Here is a 25,983-nt window from a genome sequence, read left to right as displayed (position 1 = left end):
TCGCCGAAACAACGTCAACATTCATAAAATATACATTCAAACACGCTCAACACAATATGCACACATACGCGACACGAATACTGCTTCTCTTCATGCGGGGCGCGGCGGTAAACCCTCCCTGCACTTGTCGCCATATAGACCCAATATTCATAGACAACATACATATGTTAAGTAACCGAGTAGGTATACGTATTTTAAATCAATAGCAATGTAGTTGTTGTAGCGACGTTTGGGTCCGTCTCTTTCGGTAGTTGCACGGGTCTCATTTGTAAACATATCAAAATAGAAAAACGACTGGATATTTGATTTCCGTTTTAAAAGGGAAACATCAAAACCGATCACTTTGAAAAGACACCTAGCTGACTTTATTTCACGACAATAGCAGGGATCTATCTATCTTGGACCTGTGTACTGTACACGCGTGCGTTTGTGTGTTTTAAAATGGATATATAATAGGGTCAAGTTTAATATAAGTAATATTAAATTATACCCTGTATATTGTACACACGTGTGCGCGTTTCAAGTGTTGATGCGATTTTAAAAAGGATAAAAATTTAAACACATTTGATTTGTCACAGGCGTTTTAATTTGAAATGCTCAATAATCAAACGCTTGTTAAAACAATCAATTATAATCATTAGCGTATGTGTTATTTAACGTTTGTGTTTCATTTGAAGTAGGAGCAATTTTGCCAAAATGTGAAACTAAAGTTGATCGTTGGGCTTAAAAAGCAAGTTTGTCCGACTTGTGGAGTAGTTTGCGTCTCCCCCAGCAGGCGGGACTCGATGCCGCTTAAATTGACCAGATTTGCCATTTGCTTTTTTAAATCCCACAATTGTAGTCTGGTGTGATCTAAATGGGTTTACTCGGTCATATTTTTATTTTCCGAGGAAATGTGCGTGATTGAGCGGTTTGATTGTCGTTGGAATCGTTTGAGTTGCCCGGTTTTCAAATGTGGTTTTCAGTGGTACAATATTGTAGAAAGTCTCACGGAGAAGCGTTGTAATATTTGCCAACATTGGGAACGATTGCGGTTGCCTTCTTTTGCGAAATGACACGTTAGATGCGCATTTGCAAGTGTCCCTTGTCGAGTTGCTGGAATTGCAGTTTTGTCCTGTCCGCTTCTCGTTTGTGTCCGCGAAGGCGTCACGTCAGCAGGTGTTTTGGCGGCCTCGTTAACTGATGAAGTTCAGCTGCTCGCCGACGAAGGAGGACCAGGACGGAAGTCTGGATGCCAGGACGGAGGACGCAGGACGGAGGACGAAGGCATGCAGAAAGGCCTCAAAAAGTACTTCGTCAACATGGACGACTACCTGGGCAGCCTCGGTCTCTACCGCAAGATGGTCGCCAGGGACGCGTCCAGTCTCTTCCGGGCCGTCTCCGAGCAGGTCAGACCCCGGAAGCCCCGTTAACCGAGTGGAGCGCGTTCAACGAGCTAAAGAAGGGCGCAGCCGGCCAAACCAAAGCTTTTTCAACTGTCCAAAAGTGTGTGTGTGTGTGTGTGTGTGTGTGTGTGTGTGTGTGTGTGTGTGTGTGTGTGTGTGTGTGTGTGTGTGTGCGCGCGCGCGCGCGCGTGTGCGTGCGCGTTATTCTATGGGTGGAAGGGTTCACAAGTGGTGCCGGTTTTCGGAAAAATCAATTGTCTTCTAGAGTTAGTTTCAAAGTGAAAGTATGTTCACCGCGTTAGCAATGATTACTACTGTTGTTGTATTTTCATAAAATGGTTTGTGTTAATCAGAAATCTCTCTATGTGACGGGCAGGACAATGAAATGCTCTTGCGCCGAATGGCAAAAGGTGGAGCGACGCTTCGTATCTACCTGTTGCCGTTCATTTCACACAATAAGTCATGGCTTCCTGCAAATAGATCAGCTTTGGATACAACTAAATTAGCCCAGATTTCACACGGAGTATATTTGTGACTAAACTGAGACAAAATCATTGTTTCCGTGTTTATACTTGGAGTCTCTGATATTTTTGTTTGATGATTAACTGTGAGATTTTTCTCATTTCTCATTTCCGTGGTTCAACAAAGCTTGGAAAACACTGATCTCATCTTGACTCTCCTCAATAAACCCTCAAGCTATCAATGGCCCCGTAATTTACCAACAGAGGCGGGTAGAGTAGCCAAATATGGTACTCCAGTAAGAGTACCGTTACTTGTCCACCCATCCATTTTCTTCCACATATCTGAGGCCTGGTCGCGGGGGCAGTAGCTTTAGCAGGGAAGGCCAGACTTCCCTCTCCCCGGCCGCTTCATCCAGCTCCTCCGGGGGGACATAGTCTCTCCAGCGTGTCGGTCGTCACCGGGGGTCTCCTCCCCGTGGGACCTACTGGGGAGGCATCCTAACCGGATACCCGAGCCACCTCATCTGGCTCCTCTCGATGCGGAGGAGCAGCAGCTCTACTCTGAGCCCCTCCCGGATGACCGAGCTTCTCAGTCTATCTCCAAGGGAGAGCCCGGACGAGGAGACTCATTTCGGCCGCTTGTACCCGGGATCTCGTTCTTTCGGTCACGACCCGCAGCTCGTGACGACAGATGAGGGTAGGAACGTAGAGCGATGGGTAAATTGAGAGCTTTACCTTTCGGCTTTGCTCCTTCTTCACCACAACGGCGCGATACAAAGCTGATTTTCATCCCAGCCGCTTCACACGCTCCTGCGAACCGCTCCAGTGCGAGTTGGAGATCTTGGCTTGATTAAGCCAACAGAACCACATCATCTGCAAAAAGCAGAGATGCAATTCTGAGGCCACCGAACCGGACCCCCTCGGCTGCGTCGAGAAATTCTGTCCATAAAAGTTATGAACAGAATCGGCGACAAAGGGCAGCCTTGGCGGAGTCCAACCCTCACCGGAAACGAATCCGACCTACTGCTGGCAATGCGGACCAAACTCTGACACTGCGCCCCAATCCCCACTACGCACAGTGTTGATGGTGCACTGCTTCTCCCTTCTGAGACGCCGGATGGTGGAACAGAATTTCCTCGAAGTCGTTCTCCATGGGCTCGCCGAACTCCTCCCATGCCCAAGTTTTTGCCTCAGCGACCACCAAAGCTGCATTCCGCTCGGCCAGCCGGTGCCCACAGCCCACGTGAGCATTGAAGCTCCAAAGGCAGAACGATGGAGTCCCCGGCAGGAGCGCTCTCCAGAACCCCCTCCAAGGACTCCAAAAAGGGTGGGTACTCTGAACTGCTGTTTGGTGCGTCAGGACCCGTCCCCCCACCCGAAGGCGAAGAGAGGCTCCCCTCTCGTCCACCGGGGTGAACCCCGACGTACGGGCGCCGAGCCGGAGGGGGGCAATAAGTATACCCGCACCTGATCGGCGCCTCACACCGTGGGCAACTCCAGAGTGGAAGAGAGTCCAACCCCTCTCGAGAGGACTGGTACCATATCCCGAGCCGTGCGCGGAGGCGAGTCCGATTATGTCTAGTCGGAGCTTCTCGACCTCGCGCGCCAGCTCGACTCCGTCCCTGCCGGAGAGGTGACGTTCCGCGTCCCGAGAGCCACGGTAACGGTATGCTTCCAGTCAGGTCCGTAAATATTGGGACATTAATGCAATTCTCATCTTTCTGGCTCCAAATAACACCGCAACGGATTTAAAATAAACAAACAAGTTGTGGTTTTAACTGCAGACTTTCAGCTTTAATTTGAGGGTATTTAAATCAAAATCTGGTAAATGGTGTTGAAATGTCAACAGTTCGTGTTTATCCCTCCCACTTTCTAAAGGTTAGCTCGCCGCATGCTGGCGTCACGTGTCCTCGGGTGACGAAAAGTTTGCGTGGGCATCGAAACACTTCAGTTGCAAGCATCATGATTTTTGTGGCCAGTTGTAATTCCAAGTCGTTTGTTGAATGTACCTGAAATCTTGTGTTGATGGACTTGCTCGAGGCGGCTTACGATGGTGTCTAGCGTTATCGTCGGTCCGACTCTAGTTGTAGGCACGACGCGCCGTGCTGCAAGATGATTGGCTGCTGCGTCGCTAGAAGAACGGGACACGGGCGCCGCCTTCCGTCTAGAACGCGAGTGGGAGTCAAAAGAGCATGCCGTCGCAGCCGTGCGTGCCGCCATCTTGGCTAGCGCTACGGTACACTGCTAACCCTTGTTAGGAAATTAGAGGGGGCGGGGGGGGATAATGCAACTTGACGGGACACACGTGGACCCCTTAACAGTTGAACTTAATCGTTTGGATGCTTTTCAAAATCCCTTCCACCTACTGTGTGTGTGTGTGTGTGTGTGTATATGTTGTTTGGCTTGTGTGTTTGTGCGTATGTTATTGTTTCTGTGTTGTTTTATTATTTTTGGTGTATGTGTATATTTTGTGTTCACGTAAAGTGTTTGTGTGCTTTGTTTGTTTTAATGTGTATTTATGTTTAATTGCATGTGCGTGTAGTTGTACTATTCTCAGAACTATCACCACACGATTCGTCAGGATTGTGCCGACTTCATGAGGGCGAATGCGAGCGTCTTTGAGCCGGTGAGCTTATTTTTTTTCAATGATTGTTATTTTTTTCTTCGACGTCACGGGCACGACGTCATCCCTGACCGATGATGACGTCGCGCGCTCTCTTTTTAAGTTCGTCGAAGGCTCATTTGACAAGTATCTCGAGCGCCTGGAGGACCCCAAGGTGAGTGCGAACATGCGTGTCCGTGAAATGAAAGCACACAAATGTGCGCATGCAAACAAAAACACAAGCAAAGCAAACACACACTCGGAAAGACCTACGAACGCACGCTTTTGTGTTTGTGCGTGCGTGTGTTGTGTTTGTGCGTGCGTGTGTTGCAGGAGACGGTGGGTCAAGTGGAGATCAAAGCTCTGTCACAGCTCTACAGGTGACTCCTGTCAATCAACAGCCAAGCTCGGCCAATCGGAGCACAGTGGCGTTTGTGGTTTTTGACGCGTGTGTGTGCGTGCGCAGGCGCTGCTTCCTGATCTACCGTTACCCCGGGAAACCCGCCACCGTCATCTCGGAGGGCGACTTCGTCGACAAGGTGAGCCGGGCTCCGCCCCCGATGGTTTGATGTCACTGGGGATGCGTGTTGCCTAGCTAACTGTGTGCGCGTGTCGCCAAGGTAACGCTGTCCTGCTCCATCAACGGTCACTATGACATCGTGTACCCCAGGAGTTACATCAACTCCGCCGCCCTGTGCCAGTGTGAGTTCAAAAGTCAACCGGGTGTGTGCGCGTGTGCATGTGTCACTGTTAATTTTGCCAGCAGATTTTGATTTAGTTTTAGTCGGTCTTGACTAAAATGTAATTTAGTTTTAGTTGACGAAATAGTCGACAAAAGCTCCAGTAGATTTAGTCGACCCAAATAAAAAGTGTGTAAAGGGTATTATGTCAACTTTCACTTTCTGAAAGTGGAAAAAAAGCGTCGTCAAAGTAGCACCAGTGACATGCGAGCTCCGTCTAGTGGAGGCGTGCCAATCAGTCAGAGGCGAACTTGTTACTGCGAAGAGCCACCTCCCCTCCAAAAAGGGTTTGCCCCCGTCCCTTCCCTTCGCTTCTTCCGCACACGGAGACCTCTGCTCGTCACGTCGACTGTAAATGTCACGCGTCGACATGATCGTGACAAAAAAGGACTCCCGCACGAGTAAGACCACAGGCCAGAACACTCACAAACAAACTCGCTGAAATGTTCACTTCCCGTCTACATACCAAAATATAATAATTTACAATAGCATTATTTCTCTTAGCTTGCATGTTGCTTAGTGGGACTTCTGGCATTCTTTGCCCTCAACAATCCTTTTCAAATCGGTTTATAGTCAGTTGTTGCCACTGGAAGCCTCGTGTGCGCATACAGTGCACTTGAATACAGTGCACATCGACGTAAACGTCGCGTCATTTATCAAGATGGTCCGTCGTCTATTTAGTACAGTTGTCGGGATTGTTTTTACACTTTTATTAAAAACAACCGCTTGATGAAAAACACGTTACACGTACCGGGATTTCTCGTGTATAATGCATTTTTTTACCCCCAAAAATTGTCAAGTCAATAGTGCGCATTATACACGAGAAAGTGAAGGACTTTCACATTTTATCAGTGTATGCCGCCATCTAGAGGTTATGAAAAAGGTGTAGCCTACACTTTCATTCCAATATGGCAGGGGAACATATGACTGCATATATGTACAATTGTGCTCGTAAGTTTACATACCCACACAGAATTTGTGAAATATTATTATTTTTTAAATATGACTGAACAACGACCATCATTAATTTCTTTATGGTTATGTTTTGTTGAACGATGATGCTTTTCTGAAATTCTTGACCGTTTAATTTGAATCCCATCAAAATAAAATTAAATGTTTCGCCTGCTCCTTCATGTTTTCTTAGAAGAATTGTACACATCCAAGTTTAAAAACAAGATCTTCGCCGCATACGAGCTCCCGTATGGAAGTCGGCGCATTTACAGGCGTGAACGATGACGTCGCTGCGCGCAAGCCGGCCCCGTTACGATTCAGTTACGTGATGAAAATTGACTTCTGATCGGTTTGGCAAGACGAATATTCCACCCGTGTGAATCCGATTCGGTCGGTTTGTTCCGATTGAGGTGTTTATGTGGCGCGTTATGGCAAATTGTGTGTTCTGGGTTTCCCGGGTAACATTTTCCGTTTTTTTTCTGGGTTGCCAGGCAACAGGCAATAGAGTGCAACGTGAATGTAAGAGCCCCATGAAACCGGCTCAGATGAAGGAATCGCTGAATTAAATGCGCATAATGTTACCGTGGTTGACGCTTTTTTTTAATCCAGTAGAATACATTTGTGCCGGCATGGTGGGCGACCGGTTAGCAAATCTGCCTCATGGTTCGGGGGACGGGGGTTCGAATGCCGGCCCCGTCCGGGTGGAGTTTGCATGTTCTCCCCGTGTGCCCTGCGATTGGCTGGCGACCGGTTTCGGGTGTACCCCGCCGCCCGCCCGAAGATAGCAGATATGGGCTCCAGCAGCTCGCGACCCTGGTGAGGAGAAGCGGTACAGAAAATGGATGGATGGATACATTTGTAAAATATACCGTAATTTCTCATGTAATACATTCTCAGATATAATGCGCACCCCCAAAATCAACCTAAAAAAATTAGGAAAAAATCTCTTTTGTCTTTGTACAGGTACCATGACAAGCCTGCAGATCCTTTCAAAAAGTAAAATGGCCAAAATACACTATGTACAAGATGTGTAACATGAATATAAAAGGAGCAAGTAAGCAAACAAAATGGTCAACGGAGTATATAGCGCTTTAGCTTCACTATCGCAGCGCTTCACAGAGCCTCCCGTTCAGCCGCTCACACGCACACCGACGGGCGACTGCTGCCAGGCCCGCTGGGAGCAAATTAGGGTTCAGGGTCTTGCCCGAGGACACTTCGACCCGCGGACAGTCGGAGCCGGGATCGGAAAGGGTTTCGGAACTCTCGTCTGATTGGTCGGCACGGTTCGTCACTACCGTAAAGCCTGAAATATGTTGCGCCGCTTAAAATAGAAGCACCCCGTGTATCTTGAATCCTAACCTTTCTTTTTTTGGTTGTGGTGCGGGGGCATTTGGCACTGCTCCTTGTTCTGCCAGTTAGCGACCTCTGTTTTAAACGATGTCGCAACAATCGAGGAAGCCGCAGTGAGCGGTTTAGCTCCCTAGCACACTCGCTAGTTAGCTCGCGGGCTAGCGAAGGCGATGGGTAACTTTCCCTAAAATGTCCCAGTTGTTTGCATCTGCGGAGCCAAAGCCGCTCACCGGTGTTACCGCAACGATGAAAAGTTGAGTCCTGAAAAAAAGTCCCGCTGTTCTTATGATTGGCTAGCGCCAAGAGAGGACTCGTACTTTTAGTGGATGATAATTTTTTTTTTTTTTTTTCAAATGTTGGGACCTGAAGCAAGAATTGTATGAAACAATAAAAATATGACAATGTCATGGGGGAGTTGAATGTAGGTCTGCAGCTAACGGATATTTTAGTACTCGAGTATCCGACTGGAAATTCTAACAATCGTTTGTTTGGATAAACTATATTTTTGCTTAGTAAAAGAGCAATTTTGAGAACAGAAGACCTTTCACTTAATAACCTACGACTAATTGGTTTCCTTTTTTATATAATCAACAGTTTTTATTTTTTCACTTCACATTGTGCATAGGACTTTTTATTTATTTATTTTTAAAAAGCATTAACAGCCTTCGCGCATATTCACTTAAACAGCTAGCATTTTAGCATTTTGTGACATATTAATACATTAGATTCATGGCTGTGCCTTTCTGATCTTAGACCAGCTGACAAGGAATAAGACAAATATTCTTTGTTTTGAAAGTTGTCAATTTGCTCGAACTAATAAGGAAGAAACCGAGAGAGAGAAATATTTCCTTCACCCAAACACTCCTCTGTTGGGTGCATGACGATCCATTTGACTCTGATTCCTCTCTGGCCTCATTTGTCCCATTTTTTTCACCAACTCGTCTCAGTTTTGCCACTTCCAGATAATCAGATTGGCCGCCTGTCGCACAGTGTATGTACCGCTATGGTTGCGTTGTACTGTCCTTGTCACGGTAAAAAAAAACAACCACAACAAACAAACAAACGTGCCATTCATAATTACAAGAGACACTCAGCTTATGTTTGTAAAGTAGACCTTCGTTAAGATGGATGTTAACTTCATCTTCGTCTCACGGGTCCCGCGGCACGGCGTCATACTATTACAACCAACGGGTCCTCTCCTTGCATTTCACGATCAAATGCCAGCGCACTTTTGCCATTTGTCGTTTTTCTCTCTCTGTCGCTCTCCTCAATTCGGCGTCCCATTTTGCAACCGCTCTCTTGGCGCTCCTCAATCGAACGCTTCACTTGCTCGTCCACGTATCGGTGACGTAAGCGCGTTGTCACATACAAAACTGTCGTCTCCCGTCTTCGCGACGGTGTCCACCGTAAACCTGATTGGCAGTTTTGCTTTTCAGTGTTTTTTTTAATGCGCCAAATGCGAATTTTGACCCGGAAACTGCGATGCGTGACCGCCAAATTCGAGCCTTGCGCGCATTCGTTGGTAAGCAATGTTGTGCGTGCTTGGATGCAGGTTCGTGCTTTTTGCGTCCCTGATCATTTTGTTTGCATCTGAGACACAGGACGCATATCAAACGAGATCTGTTATATACAGCATATACATTAGTAATATTAGACATTAGTACGTATCTTTTTTTTTTTCTTTTTTTTGCGGCGGGTGGATGCACATTATACACAAAATTACGGTAGTTGTATTTAAGTTCAATACCTTTACAATGAATCTTTTAGAGCTGTTTTTGCATATGAGGTACAATTGTTTTTGTGTGTGTCTGCAACACCTTTTTTAATTGAATCATTTAAGCGCAGGTTATTTTTCTATATTCAAGCAGTGTTAATTTTCACACCGTAATAATGGTAATGTTAGTGGTTTACAATATTAACCACTCATACAACACGATAGTTAACACGATAACTTCCTTATCATGTCCTTCTGATTGGTTCTTTTGTCAACTTCTCCCGCCTCTTCAAACAAAACTAGTTCTGATTGGACCTTGCCTCCGTCTCGTTTTTCTTTGAAAAAAATGTCAAACTTCGTCATCGGCTTGACGAAAATCTTTCGACAACACAATTAGCGTGTGTGTGTGTGTGTGTAGCCATTGTGTACGAGCTGCTCTACACGAAGGTGTTCAGTTGGGAGGAGGCGGAGCTGAGTCAGGCTATGGAGTCGTTCAGGGTCGGAGGTCGGAGGTATAGAAACAGCCCGTCTGCAAGTAGCGATGTCGACTTTGGCTATGACGTCCCGGAGGACAGAGGTCACAGGTACGTGTCTGCACATACCCACACACACCCGGGCATCACGAGCATGATACCTCTTGCAGGGAGGAGGCGGAGTCAAGCGAGGAGAAGCCGCGAGTGTCGACGACGGAAGACGTCAAGGTGAGACGACGACACGTACGCCGGCAAACTTTCATGACCACTTCCTGTCTACTCTGCCTCCATCAGAAGTTGTGTGTGCGCGCGCGTTTGAGTAAGTCTGTATATGTGTACATACTGTAATTTCTTTTTTTTTTCTTCTTTCCACCCAAAGAAATTGTTGTCGATAGAGTGCATTATACATGGGCATAAGGAAAATGAAAACAATTATATCACATTGTATAAATGTATACCGGTACCGAGCGGTTTCATTCCAATATATGTAATGTCTAATTTTAACATTTTTTACATATGTTAAATGTTGCCGGCACGGTGATCGACCGGTTAGTACATCTGCCTCACAGTTCTGGGGACCGGGGTTCAAATCCCGCCCCCGCCTGTGTGGCGTTTGCATGTTCTCCCCGCGCCTGCGTGGCTTTTCTCCGGGCGCTCCGGTTTCCTCCCACGTCCCAAAAATATGAACGCCAGGTTGATTGAAGACTCTAAATTGCCCGTAGGTGTGAATGTGAGTGGGAATGGTTGTTTCATTGTGCCCTGCTATGGGCTGGCGACCGGTTCGGGGTGTACCCTGCCTCCCGCCCGATGATAGCTGGGTTAGGCTCCAGCAGCCCCCGACCCAAGTGAGGCTAAGCGGTAAAGAAAATCGATGGATGGATGTTAAATGTTAGCTGCTTCACCCGAGAATCATAACGTTCTCGTGGGGGACAGTCAAAAGCTTAACGTTGCTTAATTTCCGATAACTCAGATCAATCACCCAAATGTATGTGGACATCTCGACTTACAGTACGCCCATGTCAACCTCTGAAAATATCAGAGCGATCTGCCCAATATGTTGGATTTTATGGACGTTAATTATTTTCCTCATTAAGCAACTCCAAGCTTTTTGTGTCCATAAAATCCAAAATACGAGCGCGATCGTTCTCATACTTTCAGACAAAGTGGGCAAAAGGAGAGCTGTTAAAATACATTGCTCACCCCGGTGGAAGAGAGGGTAGCCTCCCTCTGCCTTCGGGTGGGGGGACGGGTCCTGACTGTTGTTTGTGCCTATGCACCAAACAGCAGTTCAGAGTACCCACCCTTTTTGGGGTCCTTGGAGGGGGTGCTGGAGTACGCTCCCGCTGGGGACTCCATCGTTCTGCTGGGGGACTTCAATGCTCACGTGGGGAATGACAGTGAGACCTGGAAGGGCGTGATTGGGAGGAACGTCCCCCCGATCAGAACCCGAGCGGTGTTCTGTTATTGGACTTCTGTGCTCATCACAGATTGTCCATAACGAACACCTTGTTCAAGCATAAGGGTGTCCACACGTGCACTTGGCACCAGGACACCCTAGGTCGCAGTTCGATGATCGACTTTGCGGTCGTGTCATGGGACTTGCGGCCGCATGTCTTGGACACTCTGATAAAGAGAGGGGCGGAGCTGTCAACTGATCACCACCTGGTGGTGAGTTGGCTCCGATGGTGGGGGAAGATGCCGGGCCGATCTGGCAGGCCCAAACGTTTTGTGAGGGTCTGCTGGGAACGTCTGGCGGAATCTCCTGTCAGAAGGAGTTTCAACTCCCACCTCCGACAGAACTTTGCTCATGTTCCGGGGAAAGCGGGGGACATCGAGTCCGAGTGGACCGTGTTCCGCGGCTCCATTGCTGAGGCGGCCGACCGGAGCTGTGGCCGTAAGGTGGTCGGTGCCTGTCGTGGCGGTGATCCCCGAACCCGTTGGTGGACACCAACGGTGAGGGATGCCGTCAAGCTGAAGGAGTCCTATCGGGCCTTTTTGGGCGGTGGGACTCCTGAGGCAGCTGATGGGTACCGGCTGGCCAAGCGGTATGCAGCTTTGGTGGTCGCTGAAGCAAAAACTCTGGCGTGGGAGGAGTTCGGTGAGGCCATGGAGAAACACTTCCGGACGGCTTCGAGGAAATTCTGTTCCAACATCAGGTGTCTCAGGAGGGGGAGCAGTACACCACCAACACTGTATATAGTGGGGACGGGGCGCTGCTGACCTCGACTCGGGACGTTGTGAGTCGGTGGGGAGAATACTTCGAAGACCTCAATTCTACCGACACGCCTTCCCATGAGGGAGCAGAGTCTGGGTTCTCTGAGGCGGGCTCTCCGATCTCTTGGGTTGAGGTCACCGAAGTGGTTAAAAAGCTCCTCGGTAGCAAGGCCCCGGGGGTGGATGAGATTCGCCCAGAGTTCCTAAAGGCTCTGGATGTTGTGGGGCTGTCCTGGTTGACACGCCTCTGCAACATCGCGTGGACATCGGGGACAGTGCCTCTGGATTGGCAGACTGGGGTGGTGGTCCCCCTTTTTTAAGAAAGGGGACCGGAGGGTGTGTTCCAACTACAGGGGGATCACACTTCTCAGCCTCCCTGGTAAGGTCTATTCAGGGGTGCTGGAGAGGAGGGTCCGTAGGGAAGTCGAATCTCAGATTCAGGAGGAGCAGTGTGGTTTTCGTCCTGGCCGTGGAACTGTGGACCAGCTCTACACCCTCGGCAGGGTCCTCGAGGGTGCATGGGAGTTCGCCCAACCAGTCTACGTGTTTTGTGGACTTGGAGAAGGCGTTCGACCGTGTCCCTTGGGGAGTCCTGTGGGGGGTGCTTCGGTAGTATGGGGTACCGAACCCCCTGATACGGGCTGTTCGGTCCCTGTATGACCGGATTCAGAGTTTGGTCTGCAAATCCGGCAGTACTGTCAAACTTTTATGGACAGAATTTCTCGGCGCAGCCGAGGCGTAGAGGGAGTCCACTTTGGTGGCCTCAGTATTGCATCTCTGCTTTTTGCAGATGTGGTTCTGTTGGCTTCATCCAGCCGTGACCTCCAACTCTCATTGGAGCAGTTCACAGCCGAGTGTGAAGCGGCTGGGCTGAGAATCAGCACCTCCAAATCTGAGACCGTGGTCCTCAGTCGGAAAAGGGTGGCGTGCCCTCTCCAGCTCGAGGATGAGATCCTGCCCTAAGTGGAGGATTTCAAATATTTTGGAGTCTTGTTCACGAGTGAGGGAAGAACGGAGCGGGAGATTGACAGGTGGATCGGTGCAGCGTCTGCAGTGATGCAGACTTTGTAGCCGTAGGTTGTGGTGAAGAATGAGCTAAGCCGAAAGGCGAAGCTCACGATTTACCGGTCGATCTAAGTTCCTCCCCTCACCTATGGTCAAGAGCTGTGTGTCGTGACTGAAAGAACGAGATCCCGGATACAAGCGGCCGAAATGAGTTTCCTCCGCAGGGTCTCCGGGCTCTCCCTTAGAGAACGGGTGGGAAGCTCGGTATCCAGGAGGATCTCAGAGTCGAGCCGCTACTCCTCCGCATCGAGAGCAGCCAGATGAGGTGGCTGGGGCATCTGATTCAGATGCCTCCCGGAGGCCTCCCCGGTGAGGTGTTCCGGGCACGTCCCCCCGGGAGGAGACCCCGGGGACGACCTAGGACACGCCGGAGAGATTACGTCCTTCGGCTGGCCTGGGAACGGCTCGGGATCCCCCGGAAGAGCTGGATGAAGTGGCTGGGGAGAGGGAAGTCTGGGCATCCCTTCTAAAGCTACTGCCCCCGCGACCCGACCCGGATAAGCGGTAGAAAATGGATGGATGGATTCGCTGCTCCTCTGCCTGCGAGCAGTGCGAGAGAGGACCGATACCCTGCAGGCGCTTTCACGGGCCGGAGAGAGTCACTCTGCCCCTTTTGTTGTCGTTGAAATTCAGCGGGCCGTCGATCGACGGAGAGACTCGTCAGCCGCGACGCGCGGAGAAGGGAGGGGTGGGATTCCGTGGTGCACGTGTTGCGAGTTGCAGCCTTTTCCCCCCTCCTCTTCCTCGTCTGCCACACGAGGGGCTGAAAGCCCTTCGCCGTTGCGCGGGACCTCGAGCGTGTACTCTCACCGCTGTCGGTCTGGCGTGGGGCCGCGGGGTGGCGGATACTGTGCGCTTCGTCGCTGCCTCTCAGCACGGTGCGTGCGGCCAGACGGCAGAGACGAGCTAGCCTAGAAAACACCAAAAACACATTGCACTTCAGGGAAGATGTATTCTTCTCGAGTTGTGGCCATACTTTGATGGCTAACAACCGAAACTCGGAAAGTGCTTCTTGTCACATAGCGTGCGAGTGTTGCCGTACTGAGCACGTTTGGCTCTATGTGCGTCGTTCTCGCCTCTACAAAAACATCAAGAGCAACCTACGATCACGTTTAACGGACGGAAGCCCCGATGCCCGCACCAAGCTTCACCTCACCGCGTATCGACCGGACTACAAAGCCATCGGCAAAATCGGGCAGCGCCACAAGACGAGAACCGTCGGTTAGCTTCAGTATAATGTTGTTAATGAGAAAAAATTCTTATTCTACTTGCTTAAAAATGCACACTTTTAGTTGTATTCTGTGTTCAACAATACGATATGGCTTTCACAGAAATACATTTTCAAATATTTGGCTTTCATGGCTCTCTCAGCCAAAACGGTTCCCGACCCCTCCAGTTGACGTTTGAAAGTTCTTACGGGTCTTGTCACGGGCCCTTTCGCCTCTCACCCGTATCGCCGAATATGGAAGGACGTAGGTTGCGCACGTGTTTATCATTGGCCTTTGATGAGCGCTTCCTGTCCACTTAGCCGCCATCAGAAGCCCCGCCCCCGAGCAGACTGTGCCTGCCTTATAAGGTGATGAAGTCGCTGGACGGCGACATTTACCGAAACGTCGAGTTTGACGTCTGGCAGGACACCTGCAAAGGTAGGGGACAAACGTGGCCGACACGGCGTGCGGTGCGGTGTTGACGGCGTGCCGTGTTCAGAGATGCAGAAGGCGGACTACATGGTGTTTGCGGGCCGCCAGTATTTCCTGGGGGATAAATGTCAGGTGAGCACAAGGTCGTCACCGAGACGAGCGCCCTCGCGCTGTCGCCGAAGCAAGATGGTGGCAGATATGCGTGTCTGTTCGTGCGTGTTTTTCAGGTGCGTCTGGAGCCCAAGGGGAAGTACTTCAACGCCTTCATCCAGGAAGTGGGAACGCACTCGAGTGCGGTCACCGTCTTCATTGAAGAGTTGGGAGAGAAGTACGTGCGCGCGCACAAACACAGAAACATGCACAGAAAAACACACAAACAATGATCACACGCAGAAACAAACACACACAAGCGTGCACGCAAACATACACAGAAACCCACGTGCGCAGGACACACACACCTAATGCGAGAGTAACAAGATGAAGTGCGCACTTCCTGTTGTGCAGACATTTGGTACCGCTGATGGACCTGAAACCCGTCAATCCGGTTCCGGCCTGGAACGTGTCTGCTCCGACCCGCAAAGCCGAGCTCGGTACGGCCGCCTCGCTGCGTCCGCTTCCCGTTTCCCGTGTGGTGACCTTTTGACTTTTGTCCTTCAGACGCAGAGGTGCGAGGTCACCAGCGGCATCCACGCCATCGCTACTTCCGGAAGTCCCGAGGGGGCGGTGCTGTCGTCAAGGGGGCGGAGCTGGCGATGCCCCCGCCCTCTTCCTACGGAGGTCCCGCCCCCTCTCCGCTCCCTCCCCGCTTCCAGCCGGCGGGGCACCCCCGGCCCCCCTTGCCGCCTGCCCCTTCCGCCGCCGGAGCCGTGCCTTACGATCCCTACGCTCCTCCGCACCACCATCAGCACGCGGCCAGACCGCCGAGATACGGTGCCACCAGGTGGCTGAGGGCGCAATGCCGCGTGTTCATCACCACCCCAACACCACTAACGTGTGTGTGTGTGTGTGTGTTTGACCGCGTATCTTTTTATGCGTGTGTTTGGGTTTTGGTCAGAAGCTCCACCCGCTTCGTGAACCGTCACCTGATTGGTCCTCAGTTTTCGTACTACCCGCCCGGGAGGCGTTACTACGACTACGACAGCGTCGCCTTCAGGTCTCGGTAAGAGTGTGCCGATTGGTCGTGTGTCAGTTGATTGACAGTGGGGTGAGTCTCAAAGCCGCGACCTCCGTTTTGCGATTAGTCGCAGTCGTCGTCACGCGGCGGTGGCGCTCGCCAAAGAGTGTCACTTTTTCAACGCTGACGAGCCGCCGGCCGAACTGGACGCCGCCGTCTCGTACTTCCACGTCGACGATGCCGGCGGCCATGACGTCTTCGCGACCCTCACGGTACAAACGCACGTGTGTGCCGTGTGTGTGTGTGTGTCTGTGTGTCTGTGTGCAACTTTTTTGGAGAATGTTTTGTGTGAGTGTCTTTTTGGGAATGTGTTAAATTGACACACGTGACGTCGCAGAATTCTTCCGTGCCCCAATCTCAGAGTGTGGGAGCCCCGCCCCCTCCCTCCGGCTCATCCTATCGCGTCCAGAGAGGCTCGGGGTGCCTCCCGCTCACCCCGCAGGCAGGTGGCGCCCTCGGGTGTTCTTCAGAAGAAGAGCAGGAAGACGTCGGCGCTGTCGATGAACAGGGTGAGCCCGTGCAGTTTTTTAACGTGACTTGTATCTTTTTGTGTATTTCTTTTTTCTGTTTTTCCAATATATTCATTTATTTTTCTTGAACTTTCCATACAAATACAAACATACACAAATGCCAGCATACGTGTCGCCATTGTATCCTATATAAAACTCTCGAAACCAAAATAAAATAAGATACAGCTGAGATCAACAGAATCACAGGGAACGGTCATAATGTCACAGCAGACGCGTTGGACTCGAGAAATAAAGCAACCTCGGTGACACGTTCATTTTAATAAGAGCAACTCGTCCTAACCGAGAGACGGGGAGCGAGTTCCGCCGTTCTAAAGCTTGTCTTACCTTACCGAATAAAGGAACAAAATTAGCTTTGTACAACGGGGTAATATAAACGGCTAAAACAACAAAACCGGAGGGTGACTGCTTAAAGGGAAAGGGTGCCCTAATATTGGGTATCGTAGAGAAGGTTCCTAAGGGCGCGGCCTCAGATTTATTTCGATTGGTCTAACCAGAGAATCTCCCGCATCAATCGGTGACCTTAAGAGCTGGAATGGAGGCCTCGGGTTTACACAAAGACGAGCACATGACGTCCACGTATAGCGGGCTCCGTTCCGATCACGTCGACAGCGGACGCACTCCTTCGTGACAACTGCAGATTGGGCTTCCTTATATAGAACTTCAACCCGTTTTACAAAAAGCTCCCCTAGACTGAACTTTTCGAGTGTGTGAGTGAAAAATGGCCACTCTGTCACATGCCTTGTCAGCATCCAGACAAAGCACGAGACCTTCGTTTTGCTGTTTCAACTTCGGGATAACATCGAAAAGACGTCTAACGTTGCTGGAAGAGGTCCATCCGTGTTCCTAACTGCTTCTCCTCACGCGGGTCACGGCCTCATTGGAGCCTCTCCCAGCCGACTCCGGGCGAGAGGCGGGGTACTAGGGTTAATCTAGCACGCATGTTTTTGGGATCCGGGAGGAAAGCGGAGTGCCCGGGGAGAACATGCAAACTCCACGCAGGCGCCGCCGGATTTGAGCCCACAACCTCACAACTGTGAGGCAGATGTGCTGGAAGAGGTTCTTCCTTTTAGAAATCCAGTTTGATCTTCTTTAATGAAAAGTGGCAGAAGACTCTCCAGATGTGGCCAAAATCTTGATGAGTCATTTTCAGTCAACATTTAGGAATGCAACATTCTGGACATGGACCTTTTTTCAGTAACGGTGATATGTTGGCTTCATTAAGTGACTGTGGGAGTCCTGAAGTAGAAAATGAATGATTCAACATCTTAATGCTTCCACAAGCACATCCTTAAATTTTTTGTCGAACATCTTTGGATATTGGACCATGAAGAAGTCTTTCTTCTGCTGATATTTTGGGAAGTGTAATTTTCATTAGTCAAGGTGCATCAGTTGTCTGTTTTGAGGAATAGAGATCCTTCATAGTACTCAGTGAACAATCGTGTACTTTATGATGATGATAGCCGCAATGGATTGGAATTCTACTCTCTCTTTAGTTGGGTATGGAAGACGTTAGCCCGGTTTATTACCATGTTCTTTCGCTTGGGACGACGGAGCCACGGTACGATGGGGAAACCTATCCGTGAGCGGCTTCAACGTAGTTGGTCTCCGGCCGCGATACGGTATCCGCTCTCATTTCCACGAGATCAAAAAGTATTATAGTCAGAAAATCAGATGGCTGTCAAATATACATTGATTGTTACAATGATCTGCCCTTAACGATAACGTATCATCCATTCTGATCTTTAAGTGTGAATCACAACAAAGGGCAGAGAGCATCTAAGTATCGGAACCCCCCCTACTTCTAGGGGGCATAAAAAGATACGCGGTCTAAAAAAAATCTTGACTGGACACCCCCGCTGTAGCGTCAAATGTTCTGTCATCCAGGTGCTTTTCTTGCACATTTTCTTTTTCGAAAAGCAAAATATTTTCCCGTTTAATTGGATTATGAATCTCCCTAGTATTCCAAGTACAGATGCGTAGGGTATCTACCATTATTTCAAGTCACCACTATAACGAAGTCTGAGCACCTTCGCTATCGTTAATACAGATAAATAAAATAAGACTGAAAAAACAACAAAACAAAATTTGAACAAACCTCATAAAAACAGGAGGGAAATCCCGACCAAACATGTCGGGCATTACAACCTTCAACCCGTGGCGCGCACAAACGCCACACTCAAACTTTGTCGTAAAAGTAACTCCGCCTCCAGTCAGCGCTCAGCGATGGAACTGCAGTTCGCGTGGCGAGTCGAGCCGTCACAGACGACATCCATCCATCTACTGAGACGCTTCTCCTCACGCGGGCGTGCAGGAGCCCATTCCCGCAATCGTCGGGCAGGAGGCGGGTTCACCCTGAACTGGTTGCCGGCCAATCGCAGGGCACATGCAAATAAACAACCGGTCGCATTCACACCTACAGACAATCTAGAGACTTCAATGCACCTATCATGCATGTTTTGGAGATGTGGGAGGAAAAAAAGCCACGCAGGCACGGGGAGAATATGCAAACTCCACACAGCCGGGGCCGGGGATTGAACCCAGGTCCTCGGAACTGTGAGGCAGACGCTCTATCCAGTCTTCCACCGTGCTGCCCATAGACAACATAGTTTCTTAAATTCCTACTAGCGTGTAGTTGAATGAGTCCAGTAATGTGGAAGTGTAGGAAAAGGAGAGAGAGAGAGAGAGCGGAACAATCCGGAGTAATGCGTAGCCCAGCGAGTCCACAAACGGGAGCCTCCGGTGTGTCAAATCTCTTCTCTGCACCGTTGACTGTCATCTGAAGTGGAGCCGGGTAGACCAACGCCGAGGTGAAGTTTCTCTTTCGTAATCGAAATACTTTTTGGACTTGCCGCTGCAGAGTAATCGTTGAAGAAAGATCTTCGGTCCACGACGTGCGGGCCGCATTCATAACGCGCCGCTTGTCGCCGTTGTTGCGATATGGTTTGAAGTTATCGCCCAATCTATCCATCGCTTGGAGAATATTACTGCCGCTTGCAACTTCGCAGTCGGCCATTTCAGAACCGCGACCTTTCTGAACCGTTACCGTTTGTCAGCCGCCTCGCCCTGTTCCACTTGTTTTGTCGTTCTCTTCTTATTTTTGGACAAGTTGTCGACTCTTTCCCAAAAAATATTATCCAGACTCCGTGGAATCTCCGCCACTGTGGAAAAAGCCCTCTCTCGCCACGCCAGAGCTTCGTGGAACTGCATGCTTCCCTTGTGCTGCCATCTTGCCTCCCGTTTTTTCCCTTTTTTGCGTGTATGCGTGTGTATTTTCTGTGTGTGTGTGTGTGTGTGTGTGTCTCCGCATGCATTTAATGATGGGCATGTGTGCATATTGACGGGCGTATTGATGTGTGTCAGATTTCCGAGAGGACTTTAGCTACGACACTCGCGGTGAGTAGTAAACCACGCCGACAGGAAGTTGACAGGACGTTGACAGGAAATTGTTTCAGACGCCAGCTACCAGACGCCAATCATCTACACGAGCGACACCGCCCACATCGACACACCCGCCGGACAGGTAACTCGCGTCTACGCGCGCGCACACTCACTCACACACTACCTGCTTCAATCACAATCCAACGAGTGATGACATCATCATCACATGACAGGACCAGGTGGAAGGGGGTGTGGCTGAGTCACCGCCAAGAGCTGATTTGAGCTACAGCTACACGCAGCAGGTGCGCACACGCACGCATGTCCATCATTATACAGAGACGCGCATACCCATCGGTCATTAGGCACACGCAAGCATGCACGCTCACCCGTCATTACGCACACACACAAACGCACGTTGGCACAAAAAATATGCCACTCTGGATGCCTGTCAAATGTTAGCACCTGATGACATCACACCAGTGTGTACGTGTGCGCACGCTAGGTGGTAAAGCCAGTGGCGGTGATTTCTTCCTCCCCGTCCTCCTCTTCCTCCTCTTCGCCCTCGTCTTCATCATCCCGTTTGCCCGCCGCTGTTCACATGCCCTCAGCGACGCATGCGCAACCTCGATCAGGTGAGTCCACGCGCGCGCACTGAGCAGCTGTGTACGCAGTGTTGTTTTTTGCTTTTAGTTGCCATGGCGATCCCAGCTGCCACCCCCTGGTTGGTTAATGAGCTGGGGGAGGGGCTGTGTTCTGTGGTAGCTCCGCCTCCTTACTCCTATGACCCCAATGGCTGCGACCTGCCCAGAGGTTAGAATCTGCGTGACGAGTTTATTTTATGATTTTTATTGTTAATAATTGCGATTGGGTTCCTTTTTGCAGACTTCCGCGTGCTTCAGTTTTACTTCAACCTCGGAGTGCAGGTGACAACACAGCGGGGGCGTGGCAACTCTTTTTGGGTGTGCATGTGTGTGTGGTTTTCACGTGCCTCTGTTTGGCTTTGGGGTTTTTATTTTGTCTTATTGTGTGTTTGTGTGTGTCGTTTTGGGTGCGTGCACATCTTGTGGGCTTGTCTTTTTGTGCATCTTTTTATCCGTTTGTCTTTTTGTGTGTTTGCGTGTCACATGCGTGTCTTCGTGCATGTCATCACTTGTCTCCTCAGTGGTACCATCAGAGCTGCTGGCAGCCGCAGCAGGCGTACCCCCCCTCGTACTCTCCCGATGCTGCCTACCCCTACCAGCACTACCCGCCCCCCTACCTGGGCCAGGAAGCCCCCCTGCACGGTTAGATCGTAACAAGGGCTCTCCGACCATGTGACCCAATATGAATGATCGTGTGACCCCGCTCTCCTCCACCCACAGCTGCCCCCCCCTCCTACCCTGAGTCAGGGCGCGGACCCCACCAGCCGCCGCCCCCCTACCCAGAATCCAACAGGATGGCCGAGATTCAGACGGACGCGCACGGCGGGTGGTCGGTCGTTTGCGCTTTTTCTGAATTTCCGTTTGGATGACAAAATGCTAAATATGCTAATTCTGTCTCCCAGGCCCCGCTCATCCAATGGAAGGCCCCTCCCTCAACCCGCCACCTTCAGGCACAGCGATGTACCCGGACCAGATGCCCCTACCTTCCGTGCTGCACCTGCCTTACGAAGCTCCGCCCTCAGCCGCCTACCTGTCATCTGCCCCGCCCCCTCCTCTGGCTCACTCTCCCCACCACTCTTACCACCCCATCGTGCCCGCCTCTGCACATTGGGGAGGACACACCTCGCGGGTCTACTGCCCCGCCCCCAACCCCGCCCACGTGGTGGGTTACATCACTGCTCCGTCCGCGCACTTCATGCCGCCTAGCGCCTGACGCCCACTTGCACCAACCCTGGCTAGCTTGCCACTGAATTAAGTTTGTTTAGCTTGTTAGGATGGGCATCTTTGAGTTTGTCCCAGCCAATCGGAGAGGAGGGTGTGGCCAGTCCATTTTTTGTTGAAGGGATGTTTTGTTCGCGGATTGGTTTTTGTTCACTTGGTTAATAAAGTTTGTCACCAGCAAGAAACATCGCATTCATCCAACTTTTTAATTGCGCTATTGGATGTTCAAACGACTACAACTAATTACTCCTACAGTATCTAGTACGGACGGGTGTAAGGGTTCAGAAAGGTCACGGTTTTACGTATCTTGGTTTTGGGGTCACAGTTTGCTATAAGCGTTTGGTGCAACAGAGTCCAAAATACCTAATTCTATGTTTCTTTAAATTTATTTTCAGTGGACTGTAGTGTATGTAGTAGTTGTAGGAGTCCATTTAGAACTACCTGAGATAACTTGGTATAAGCTGTACACCCTCGCCACCTCTCCATCGATATAGAGGACGGTGTTGGATTTCCGGATGTCCATGATCATCTCCTTGGTCTCGGCTGTATTCGGGTCTAGATTGTTGATGTGACACCATCGCCTGAGATGTATGCCTGTGAATATTCTCATTCTTCCAGGTCATTTCATTCTCGGGGCAACTGCACTGTTCTTTTTGTCTCGGATGTCCGGCGTAGGGCCGCCACAAGGACGGGCAGCTCACGTGCAGCGTCGTCACAGTTACGAATACGTGTCTTACTTTGAGCAACTGAAAAGTGCAAAAGGAAGCATATTTTCCATCAGAAAAAATAAACGCAAGAACACACACAAAACTTTGCAACTGTGCTTAACCACTTAAAAAAAGCAAAGGTGGCGTCTCTGGTCAGGGATCAGGTCTGCGCTCGGCAAATATTTCCATTGCAACAGTCACTTGTAATGTCTAAATTGAGCCTTTCCCGTGGAACTGAAATGCGTTCATTTCAATATGTGACAAGTTGCTCTGTGTTCCGCACTCCACTGAAAGGGCAAATCGACATGTGACTTCAAAGTGGAATTAAGCTCGGAATGTCAGCCACGCAGTAGTTCGGGTTTCCCTCGGAGACCCGTTAGGACTATACGACCATACCAATGGTTAATCGCCTTAGGTTATTGCATGTACACAACAAACTGATGGAGAACCGATTTTGAAATGAGAAGTCAAGGATAATATTCAGTTACTGTTAAAAAAATAAAATAAAAAAAAAGTGCAATATTTTAACATTTATACATATGACAACAGGAAAAACTACACGTTTGAATCTTCCAGTGCCTGCCGATTTGATTAATTCCTATTTTTGGGGGTCATGATTTAATTCTAGTACCAGAGAACTCATTTGATTTAGAATGTGATTCAGACAATGTAAGCAAACTGACTTTTATTGCATTACTCTATAACAAGTACTTCCATATTTGGAAAATAGAAATGTGTTGAGAAGCGAGGTTGAGTGTGGGAAAAACATTTGCGTGTTAGCACATTTGCAACAGCATCCGTGAAGATTGTCTGTGAGGTTTCGTCCCCGTTTCTCTGCATTCCAGTTTTCAGCAACGTGGCGTTCACGCGTGGCCCGAGTTAGCAAAACAGCTGCTAATCATCGGATATATGAGGTGTGCTGAAAAAACCAAACAAAAGACTACGTAGCTCGTCAAGTCTAGGCAAACGCTGTCCACTCGGACTCGATGTCCCCCGCCTCCCCCGGAACATGAGCAAAGTTCTGTCGGAGGTGGGAGTTGAAACTCCTTCTGACAGGGGATTCTCGTCCACTGGGGTGAACCCCAACGTACAGGCACCGAGCCGGGGGGGGGGGGGGGGGGCAATAAGTATACCCACACCTGCTCGGCGCCTCTCACCGTGGGCAACTCCAGAGTGGAAGAGAGTCCAACCCCTCTCAAGAGGACTGGTACCAGAGCCCGAGCTGTGCGTGGAGGCGAGTCCGACTATATCTAATCGGAAGTTATCGACCTCACACACCGGCTCAGGCTCCTTCCCTGCCAGAGAGGTGGCATTCCATGTCCCGAGAGCCAGCTTCTGTCGCCGGGGATCGGATTGCCAAGGTCCCCGCCTTCGGCCACCGCCCGGCTCGCACTGCACCCGACCCCTTCCACAGGTGCTGAGCCCACGGGAAGGGGGACCCACGTTACCCTTTCGGGCTGTGCCCGGCCGGGCCCCGTGGGTGCAGGCCCGGCCACCTGGGCGCTCTCCTTCGAGCCCCAACTCCGGGCCTGGCTCCAGAGGGGGGCCCCGGTGGCCCGCGTCCGGGCAAGGGAAACCTGAGTCCATAATTTGTCTTCTTCATACGGGGTCTTTGAGCCGTGCTTTGTCTGGTCCCTCACCTAGGACCTGTTTGCCATGGGTGACCCTGCCAGGGGCATAAAGCCCCAGACAACTTTGCTCCTAGGATCATTGGGACCCCTCCACCACCATAAGGTGACGGCTCAAGGAGGTTTTTTTTTTTTGTTTTTTGGTACAATCAATTAAAAATAAAAGGAGATAGAAAAGAAGCCGATCAAGTCCCCGAGTTGACGCCACCTCTGAGCTACAGATCCGATCCAATCCCAGTTTTGTCTTGGGATCCTTCCCCGATTCCCATCCCGGTTTCTTTGCACCGCTTCTGTTTTCTAGCAGCAAAGCCAGTTGTTGGCAACCGGGGACGGCCTTTTTGTATTTGTCGGCCGCCATTGCTCCCGGAGAGAGAAGCGGCAGTTCGGTGCGCTTGACTGGCAGCCGTTCCAGAGCGGCGCTGCTACGGCAACTCCGCTTCATAAGTGACACTAAACATTCACTCCTCAAAGTTGCTTAAAATGTATTTTTTTAGTTTGGGTAGTGATTATGTCCAGGAGTCCATTTTGCTGTAAAAATGTCTTTTATACATTATTTTGACAATACAAACACTCAAAGCTTTTATTTTGGTACTTCCGCCTCTTGCAGGTTTTGGATTTGCATATTGGTTAAATATTTAGTTCTACCTGAAACATTTTGATTTTAGATTTAGATTATTATTATTTTTTTGTTTTAGATTTAGTTTAGATATATTTTTAACATTTATATGTAATGTGTTGCAGCCCTAAAATTCTAAGTTCATGATTATTTGCTAAAAACAATCAAGTTTATCAGTTTGAACATTGACTACCTTGTCTTTTTAGTCAATTCAATTAAATATAGGTTGAACATGATTTGCAAATCATTGTATTCTGTTTTTATTTGTTTAACACAACCTCCTAACTTCATTGGAATTGGGATTGTAACATTTAAATATTTTATATATATTTGTTTAAATATAAAACTTATATTTCAATTTACACTTAACATTTACATTTAAGATTTATATATTTGCCGGCACGGTGGACGACTGCTTAGCATGTCTGCCTCACAGTTCTGGGGACCGGGGTTCAATCCCCGGCCTCGCCTGTGTGGAGTTTGCATGTTCTCCCCTTGCATGGGTGGCTTTACTCCGGTTCCCCCCCACATCCCAAAAACATACATGCGATGTTAATTGAACACTCTAAATTGGCCGTAGGTGTGAATGTGAGTGCGAATGGTTGTTTGATTCTATGTGCCCTGCGATTGGGTGCCGACCAGTTCAGGGCGTACCCCGCCTCTCGCCCAGAGTCAGCTGGGATGGGCGCCAGCACACCCGCAACCCGAGTGAGGAGAAGCGCTTCAGAAAAGGATGGATGGATCCTTGATGCTAAACGTGACAAAACGTTGCTGTTATATTTAGCGTGAGCTGCTTTCCAAGCGGCACACCGTTGGCGACGAGCGCTGCCAATCTCAGAAAAAGTGGGAGATGGAATGTTTTTTGTTGACTAGCCCAAGTTATGCACAGAGAAAGCTGCGGTGCTTAAGTCATACAACATCAGACATCATTACTCTTATAATCACGTTAATTAGATTTATTTCTACAAGCATCTCCATGTGTTTTGATGTTGATTCATGCATTTGCCCATTGTTCATCAATGGAATAAAATGTGTACATTTTGTAACGAGGGAATTCTTTGACTCAATCTACGTTCCTACCCTCCCCGACGGTCGCGAGCTGCGTGTCGTGACCCAAAGAACGAGATCCCGGATACAAGCGGCCGAAATGAGTTTCCTCCGCAGGGTCGCCGGGCTCTCCCCGCGAGAACGGCTGAGAAGCTCGGTCATCCGCGAGGGGCTCAGAGTAGAGCCCCTCGCGGATGACCTCGTCTGGCTCCTCCGCATCGAGAGGAGCCAGACGAGGCGGCTCGGGCATCTGGTTAGGACGCCTCCCCGGTGAGGTGTTCCGGGCACGGCCCACCGGGAGGAGACCCCGGGGTGACCAGGGACACGCCGGAAAGACTATGTCTCCCGGCTGGCCTGGCAACGCCTCGGAAGAGCTGGATGAAGTGGCTGGGGAGAGGGAAGTCTGGGCGTCCCTGCTGAGGCCGCTGCCCTCGCGACCTGACCTC

The 25,983-nt window shown here is 49.9% G+C and overlaps 2 protein-coding genes across 6 annotated transcripts; both read left to right on the top strand.

Annotated features, from left to right (window-relative positions):
* Nucleotides 1-88: 88 nt before the first annotated feature.
* alg13 (ALG13 UDP-N-acetylglucosaminyltransferase subunit) lies at nt 89-21,724 on the top strand. 5 transcript variants are annotated; one of them, XM_061771025.1, is made up of 25 exons: nt 89-107; nt 1,144-1,388; nt 4,389-4,472; nt 4,573-4,623; nt 4,782-4,828; nt 4,915-4,987; nt 5,069-5,150; nt 9,622-9,787; nt 9,847-9,904; nt 14,484-14,601; nt 14,663-14,727; nt 14,823-14,923; nt 15,100-15,185; nt 15,253-15,535; nt 15,650-15,754; nt 15,837-15,981; nt 16,107-16,278; nt 19,660-19,692; nt 19,752-19,819; nt 19,911-19,979; nt 20,180-20,309; nt 20,368-20,487; nt 20,560-20,636; nt 20,840-20,960; nt 21,039-21,724. In XM_061771025.1, the coding sequence occupies exons 2-25, from the start codon at nt 1,269-1,271 to the stop codon at nt 21,185-21,187; spliced, it is 2,523 nt and encodes an 840-aa protein (XP_061627009.1). In that variant the 5' UTR covers nt 89-107; nt 1,144-1,268; the 3' UTR covers nt 21,188-21,724. The 5 variants fall into 5 exon arrangements, with proteins under 5 accessions (XP_061627009.1, XP_061627010.1, XP_061627011.1 ...); XM_061771026.1 differs by lacking the exon at nt 89-107 and having other exon boundaries at nt 185-1,388; nt 15,653-15,754; XM_061771027.1 differs by lacking the exon at nt 89-107 and having other exon boundaries at nt 193-1,388; nt 16,131-16,278.
* LOC133476965 (uncharacterized) lies at nt 21,235-21,724 on the top strand. Its single transcript, XM_061771066.1, has one exon. It carries the CDS (start codon nt 21,235-21,237, stop codon nt 21,529-21,531), a length of 297 nt encoding a protein of 98 aa, XP_061627050.1. The 3' UTR covers nt 21,532-21,724.
* Nucleotides 21,725-25,983: the final 4,259 nt, after the last annotated feature.

The sequence above is a fragment of the Phyllopteryx taeniolatus genome, chromosome 4, assembly GCF_024500385.1.
Source record: "Phyllopteryx taeniolatus isolate TA_2022b chromosome 4, UOR_Ptae_1.2, whole genome shotgun sequence".
In the NCBI taxonomy this organism is placed as follows: domain Eukaryota; kingdom Metazoa; phylum Chordata; class Actinopteri; order Syngnathiformes; family Syngnathidae; genus Phyllopteryx; species Phyllopteryx taeniolatus.
This window is presented reverse-complemented; position numbering and strand designations above follow the sequence as displayed.